Source organism: Pyxicephalus adspersus, chromosome 6 (assembly GCF_032062135.1).
Source record: "Pyxicephalus adspersus chromosome 6, UCB_Pads_2.0, whole genome shotgun sequence".
Lineage (NCBI taxonomy): Eukaryota > Metazoa > Chordata > Amphibia > Anura > Pyxicephalidae > Pyxicephalus > Pyxicephalus adspersus.
Window position 1 is genome coordinate 26247333 of NC_092863.1, and position 8109 is coordinate 26255441.

The 8109-nt window shown below is 42.9% G+C and overlaps 1 protein-coding gene across 6 annotated transcripts in view; it reads right to left on the reverse strand.

Annotated features, from left to right (window-relative positions):
- The window catches only part of PTCH1 (patched 1), an 80151-nt gene extending 72867 nt beyond the window's left edge, over positions 1-7284 (reverse strand). For 3 of the 6 annotated variants that reach the window (XR_011921338.1, XR_011921340.1, XM_072414981.1), the window contains exons 1-2: positions 6395-7281; positions 5071-5263 (exon numbers count right to left, since the gene is read on the reverse strand). Coding sequence is in view for 3 of the 6 variants with exons in the window: in XM_072414981.1 (XP_072271082.1) it covers positions 5071-5263; positions 6395-6568 (367 nt within the window). In the remaining 3 variants the exon portion in view is untranslated. Of the gene's footprint in view, positions 1-5070; positions 5264-6394 lie in introns of all 6 variants that reach the window. The other 3 variants (XR_011921339.1, XM_072414979.1, XM_072414982.1) reach the window with 3 other exon arrangements.
- Between the last annotated feature and the right edge of the window lie 825 nt (positions 7285-8109).

The following is an 8109-nucleotide window of genomic DNA, read 5'->3' on the forward strand; positions in this document are numbered from 1 at the left end:
TTTTAATCTTAAACTCTATATCATTTATAAAGATGTTAAACAGTAAAGGTCCCAACACTGAACCCTGGGGTACACCACTAATAACCTTAGACCATTCAGAGTATGAATCATAAATTACAACTCTCAGGATGCGGTCTTTAAGCCAGTTCTCTATCCATTTTCAGATTGACTGTTCTAAACCTATTGACCCTAACTTGCATATTAACCTAACCGTCTGTGGGTTACAGTGTCAAATGTTTTAGCAAAGTCCAAGTACACTATATCAACTGCTATTCCACTGTCTACCTGTTTACTTATTTCCTCATAAAAAGAGTAAATTTGTTTGACAACTTTGGTCTTTCTTGAAGCCATGCTGACTATCACTCCCCTATGTGATTCTTTAACAAACTCTCTAGGACCTTTCCAACTATGGACGTTAAACTAACTGGTCTGTAGTTACCTAGTAATGATGCCAATCCATCTGAACCATGCCAGTGACTAAAGAGTCTCCAAAATTAGATATAATGGCTTTGAAATAACCAACCTCAGCTCTTAGAGAACACGTGGATGTAATCTATCAGGTACTGGTGCTTTGTCAACCTTAATTTTGCCGGTTTCTCAATCATATCAACTTTGAGCCCTTGTGACTCATTTAACCCCCTGAGCGGTAAACCCAGAGTGTGAATGGGGGTAGAAAAAAGAAGCTAAAAGCAGTAACCCCGAGTCAGACTCGGGGTAGGTAAACCTAAAGGGAAAAAGTTGTAAATCGATTATCCGATTCGCCAGGGTCCCGCGTTGTCTTTTGCGTCTTCTCTCTTCGTTTGCACCTTCTTTCTTCTTCCTCCTGCGTCTTCTGCACTCGAGTCCTGGGGGAGTTCCCAGTGACGTCAGTGTGTGCATACGTTGCCGGTGGGGCAGAAGTTTCAAATAAATTTGTATTGCATATAATACAAAATACCTGTTTTAAATGCAATACAGTGGATTTTTATGTGTAAAAACAGTACGTTGTCTTTCATGAACATTTATTTTACAGTATAATAGTATGAGTATATCTATTTTTTTTTTTAATTAAAATTTTTTTTAAAATTTATTTAATTTAATATTTTGACACGATTCTCGTGAAAAACAATGTACCGCTTTTAGACATATAAATCCAGACAGAAAAGAACCGCCCAGGAGGTTAAAGCAGTGGCATTGCTATTATTATTTTGGACTTGAGCTCTGACATTTTCCTTTGTGTACACAAAGCTAAAAAAAAAATAAAAAATAAAATAAGTGTAAAGCCGCCTTTTCTTTATCCCCAGTTACCAACCCAGAGACATCCTTTAAGGGGCCTACATAAAAAGTTAGGGGGTTTGCCCTACTTACCCTTGCAATCTGTCTTTCATTTTGATGTTTTGCACATTTTATCACTTTTTACATCTTTTGTTATATTCTTTTTATTTTCTAATGATGAAGTTGATCCTTCATTTTTATGTTTTTGGAATGCCCTTTTCTTGTTCCTTATGGCTTTTTTAACAATAGCTGCGAGCCACACAGGTTTCCATTTTAGCCTCTTAAACTTATTAACAATTGGAATACGTTTTTAAGTGTGCTTTTGTAGAACAGACTTGAAACATTCCCATTCTAAACATCCACTCACAGGACTGCAGCCAGCACAGGAGGATGGGCCGCGGCCCACCGGGACAATGCCCGGTCCTCCCAATGGCCAGTCCGGCCCTGTTGCCAGGTGAGCTGCAAAGCAGACACAGGCACACTCGCCTCCCGAAGCACCTCATATCTTAATTGCGGACCTTCCCGCGTGCCAGCTGCAAGGCCTTCGCGTGCCACAGCTGGCACGCGTGCCATAGGTTCGCCATCGCTGCTCTAGTCAATGTCAGGGTAGCTGAAATCTCCCATGATTAAAACTATTACAACTATCTGTGCTAGTAGATGATTTTCTATTTCTTCCTTAGCACTGGGGGGCCTAAGCCAGACTCCAATAGTTAACTGTGTTTTATGCATCCCCACATTCAACTCCACCCATAATGCCTCAACCTTATCAATTGTTCTATCCGCCAATTTCTTCTTTCACAATCACTTTCAGATCACTTCTCACATAGACAGACCCAACCACCCTTTCGTTTGACTTTTTTTTTTTTTTTTTTACGAAAGAGTATAACTAGGAATATTGAAAGCCCAGTCCTGTGAAGAACAAAGCCAGGAACCAAAATGGCAACTAAGTCATAATGCCCTTTACTCATTAAGGCTTCCAACCGTATTTTATTTGCTAGACTTCTAACATTGGTGAACAGGCTCTATATACCTTGGCTGCATTTACCAGCATTGTTTGCTAAATAGTTTTTCAGTACAACTAGTACTGCACAATCCAATGTTTGTTTGTAACATGGGAAATCCCATACATTTATCCATAACCCTCCCCCCAACTATCCCCAATGACTAACCTTTATGCCACCTTATTAACTGTCCCTTTCCCCTCTGTCCTAGTTTAAATATCCCTCCACCATTCCCTTAAATCTTTCCCCTAGCACAGCAGACCCCCTTTCATTTAAATGCAAACCATCTCTGGCATACAGGTTCTACCCCAATGAAAAGTCAGCCCAGTGTTCTATGAACCCAAACCCCTCCTTTTTGCACCAGGACTTAAGCCATGCGTTTAGCTGTCAAAGCTCCCCCTGCCTTTCCTGTGTAACGCATGGCACAGGCAATATTCCAGAGAACATAACCTTGGAGGTCCATTCCTTCAACTGAAACCTAGTTTAATCTGATTTTTAAGGATCCTGCATCTTACATCTATCTTGTAATCGGTTCCAACATGAACAAAGACAGCTGGGTCCTGTCCAGCCCCTCCCAGTAATTTGTCCACTCTGTCCACCACATGGCGAACCCTGGCACCAGGGAGACGGCAAACCATTCGATTGAAGGGATCCAGGTGACAAACTATTCTATCAGTCCTCCTGATCATAAAATCATTGGGTGCTCAAATACAGGGCTGGCCTTCCTTTTCTGGGTGCCGCTACCACTCCCTCTAATTATAGTAACCCAACTCCCTACATGTTCATCCAGATTAACTTCTCCACCCTCCAAATCTAAGCCATTAACTACCTGGCTCAGGCAGCAGGAGAACCCTATCAAGGTGATCAGCTGATTTCAGTGTTGCAATGTGCTTCTCCCGCTCTCCAATCCGAGATACCAGAAGGGCGACTTGCTCACATCTGTGACAGTGGTATTCACCAAGGAGCTGTTGGTCCATTTGTACATACATATGGCAGACTGTGCACTGAATCAAACCTTACACCTTGCTACCACTAATTTTCCCAGTTAAATGTTTCGTTTACAAGGAGTTATAAAAGTTTACTTACAGTTTGTTGTTACTAAAGGGATTTAACTCCTTTTGTTTTTAAATTCCTGTGTTTACTCCACTTGATTTCAAGTCACTAGTTTCACCAGCCAAGAGTGAGCAAGCTCAAGGAGAGTCTGCCAGGAACCTAATTAACCTGTGATTTATTTTTTATCAACCTTGTGATTTATCAATTTACCAACCTTGGCCACTCCCCTCTAGAGGTCAGCAAGGAAAAAGGAAAAAAAGCAATTTAAAACAAAACTGACAGTTAAGCAGACACACATGCACAATATCAGAAAACTGGGTTTTGTAACTCCACTTGATTCCAAGCCATTTGTTTCACCAGCCAGGAGTGAGTAACATGCAACAAGGCACAGTAGTGCATTACAAAAACAAGGGTTGTGCCCAGTTTTAGCACCCTAGCATGCACAGATTAATTTTGAATCTGCTGCTTTAATTTAACACAAGTTAATAGGAAGACTCACTCATAATATTTTAATAAAATGACCACTGTCATTTGGACAGAAAATTGAAAGAAATCTAAAATTTTATACTTGTCATTAGAACTGCATGTTAAAAGAAATCTTTTAATGGCAAAACTTTCAAAGGTGGGATATTTCCAGTCACCTAGAACAAATCTACCAATTGGAGACAGCAATAAAAACCAAGACAGTTTCCAAGTACTGATATGTCAATGTAAAATGTCACTTTTTGTATTCTGTGTTTTTGCAAGTAAGGGCTGAAAGCCCCCCGTGTTTATATATGTGTCATTTTCTGTTCTTGTTCTGTTATGTTATTAATATTCAATAAAAACGGACTGAAACAAAAACCAAGACAGTTTCCAAAGCTCCATATTTAATTAGTTTATATTACAGTTTGACACAGAAGAAAAAGGAGAACAAGGAGGAGAATCCTAAAACCCCTGAACCCCCTAACAGAGCAACATATTATTTAAATGCAATCTATTAGAATGGAAATGTTGGAGCTACCATTGCCAGCTTGTTTTGTAAAGTTTCAGGCTGCTGGCTGTGATCCTAAAACTTGCTGTACTAAGGTTCTAATGTTCTAAGTCTTAGAACATTATCGACCATGAACAAGCATATGCATATCAGATGGTTTTGCAAACAGTAACTGGTCATAACTTAGGCATTGCCAAGGAAGTTTATGCCCTGCAAACTGTAGAACAGTGGGACCATAATGAGCCACAATCAATGGCAAGGATTTTGTAAACTTTTTTTTCCCACAAGACAAGCAAACTGAATACTGCAGCTGCACTACACTGGCCGTAAATTGTAAATCTACAATCATCCAATCTGAGAAGCACACTGCTTTTTTCCTAATATACCCACAGTTTTTTTTTACCTTCAGACATACGTTGCACACTCCCCTCCCCCTAGAAGCAAAACTTGAAAGCTGTCCAAAACAAGACCACACACACAGATCTCTACAGGTTGTAATGTGCAAGTCTTCCTGCAAGGGGCCTTGCGCTCGCAAAAAAGGACCAGTTCAATTACTATTATACAGCAGATCAGATTTTCTGTACAATGCGCCACATGCTGAAGCAAATACTAACGAAGCAAATCTAGCAAAAGTCTAAAGTCATAAACGGCAGCAAAATCCCTGGCACTGTGATGAACATTAGGAGCGCACAGGCTTGACCATATGGATAACATTTGCACAATTAGGCATCCTTTTCAAGCATAATAAAGACATGATGTATATTTTAATAAAACACGAGGTTTTCTTACCTTCCACCCAAAGTTCCTCCATGTTTGTCTCTAGGTTTGCTGCTCGTAATCCTACAGCAAAAGCACCAAATATCAACAGACCCACTACCAAAAACTTGCCACAGTTTTTTTGTATGTAGCAACCAAGTTTAAATAATAGTCCTTGAAACATTCCTCGAAGCCACAATGGAGCTTTCCTGCCCGTAGCCTTCCCCTAGAAGAAAAAAAAAAAAAAAAAAACTCATACACACAGTGTTAAAGTTTCCAATGGCAAAACATCACAGCCATTAAGGTCATTTCCTAAATTTTGTCGAAATACCCCCATATTACATGTCTTCAACATGGCGCCACTAACTAATGCGTGTGGAGCACTGCTGATGATGTTTGTTTCTGTATCCACAACCAAATAAAGGTTCTATAGACCATTATATTATTTTTTACCAAACCAAAAGTACATTTATATATACAGATCTCAGAAGACTGTGGCATAGAGTTGGGTGTAAACTTAACTTCTGTTCACTTTCAATACCCAATCAAGTGCAGAGGAATGAAGAAACAACAGGATTTTACATTGCAAGTGCTTGAAAGATTGCAGTGAACACAAATTGTGAAGGTAATGAACATTTACCTTGCTACATAAAAACACATCAGGATTTATGGAACTAAAGGCAGTTTTACATAAATGAATTATCTCTCTCCTTGCAAATGTGAATGAGGTGAATCCACTAGATCGTAAGCTCTTCGGGGCAGGGTCCCCTCCTGTATTACTCTGTCATTTGCAACCCCTATTTATTATGTTGGCGCTATATAAATCCTGTTTATTAATAATAATAATAATAAAAAGCCCTGCTAACTTCAACCAACCAATCATGTGCAAGCAAAAACCTATTTCTAACTTGCATGTGATAGGGTGTCCCTTGCAAACTGTTTTTTCACAGCATTTACTAAGGGAAGTGATATATTCCTTGCTGGAGGACAATTCACTTTGCTAAGTGAACAGTCAACGTTCCTTTAGCAAACCAACCCTTAAGTTGAATAGACTCAGTAAACAGAAGGATGCTTGCTTTTACAGCTTGCTACATGAATGCTAGGAAGCAGAGCCAGGACGAAGTTGGTGAAGGGAAGAGGGCAGCCACATGGTCTGTTCCTCTGTGCACTGGGAGCATAAGGGGGTCCGTTCCCTGGAGGGGATCAGAATGCATGCCGGGGGAAGGGGGGCACACAATGGGCCACAGGTGTCACTAACAGTCCCCAACCAGCCCCCCCCCCCCTGTGATTGTAACAACCCCCTATGTACTCACACACATGACCCCCTGACATAACACCACAATGCCCCATTATTCACCTCTGAGATCTGCTGCAGGGCGAAGCTCGCATCGCAGTAGCTCGGCCGCTTCAGATAGTCCACGTCAGGCGGCCCTCCAGGCCCCCGGCTCCGTGCCCTCCTTTGGGTTACCCTCGACCAGGCACCCGCACCCCCGGCGCCCCGCACCTCATCAGGCCAGGCAGCCGAGGCCATGCTGTGTCCGGTGGTGAGCGGCGCTGGTAAGGAGATGCCTGGCGATCGTCACCCAGGCTTAGCTGGTGCAGAGATGCGATGAGGGAAGAAGAAAGGCAAAGGCTGCGGCTTCTCCTTCCTTGGCTGGCACGGCTCTCCTCTTCATGCTTCTCGCGGCGGCGAGTGAAACTTTGCGCCTTCCATGGCCACATTTCGCGATCCGGAGGTCTGAGCCGCTTGCCACATTCAGAAAGTGTTTGTTTATGTGTGAGAGCCAGAGAGAGAGAGAGGAGGAGGAGGGGGGGGGTGACACCATAGGACGCACCAGGCTTCACAAACACCAGAGACACCACACCAGAGCTGCAAACTAATCCCACATCGCCTGCCTTCCCCTGGAATGAACCCTCCGACCGCCAGCAGGAGAAAAATATCACAGCGATATCCCACAGCGTGCAATCCTCCTGATTATGATGCACACCCAAACCTCCTGAGGCTGGCTGCCTCTCTGTGTGCCTCAGTGCAGCTTAACAACCGCGGATGCGATAGAGAAGAGAAGGGAACTCCAGAGGCGAGTCGTCCTTATGGCAGATCGCATGGCTTCAGAGACTGCAGCAACCTGAACCGTAGCTGGGGCCCTGGGAAACTTTCCTCAGCTGCAAGCTCTGCGCTCTCTTTCTCCCTTGCTTCAATAGATGAGATGTGGGAGGGGAGAGGCAAAGAAACTCTCCATTTGGAGAAAGAGGAAAGGCGGGCCAAACAAGAGGACCACCCCTGGGCTGTCAGATGCTGCCATTTCTGCCATCCTATTGGCTGACATAGAGCAAAAAAAATATACTCAACAAACATGACTATTATTAGCTGCTTAGCAACAGCTCACCAAAGTAGAGACCACCCAGGCAGAGGAGGATTGTGTGTGTGTGTGTGTGTGTGTATGTATATATGTGTGTGTGTGTGTGTCTTCCAGCTTCAGGGAGAGCCTTAAAGAGCTCCATCCCTCCCTACCATATAATCCATCCATTAGCTGTTCCCTTCTTGCCCCATCTCTTCCTTCTCGTCCTTCTCTCTCCGATAAAGCCATCCTTTAAAGAGGCGCCTTGGCTCCAAACTGAAACAAATACTGGGAGGTCCGGATTGAATTCCCAGGCGTGTACAAATAATGACAGCCTGCTTGTAGAAGTACTCGGAAGAGCACATTTGTTTTCTTTCTTCCGACATTCTATTAGCGCACCAAAATACAGGGGCACGCAGGTAGTTTGCTGCACATTATGATTACACATGAAATCCTCAGGCCCAGCATACGTGGTGTTAAGCAGCCACTCCATCTCTCCACCTCCAGCTCTCTTTCAGAATTCTAGTGGAACACATGATAGAGATTTGTGGCATGGATGTAAATTACAGCCGACATCCCTGGTCTAATAAATCATGTATGTTCTTTGGTACTGAGTCTATGGGCGTTTTAGGATACAGCTACTACTGATCTAATAACTGTTACTCCTCCATCCATTACCTGCAAGTCCTACATGGATCATACACCCTGTGTTATGGAAATACCAGGCTCAGTT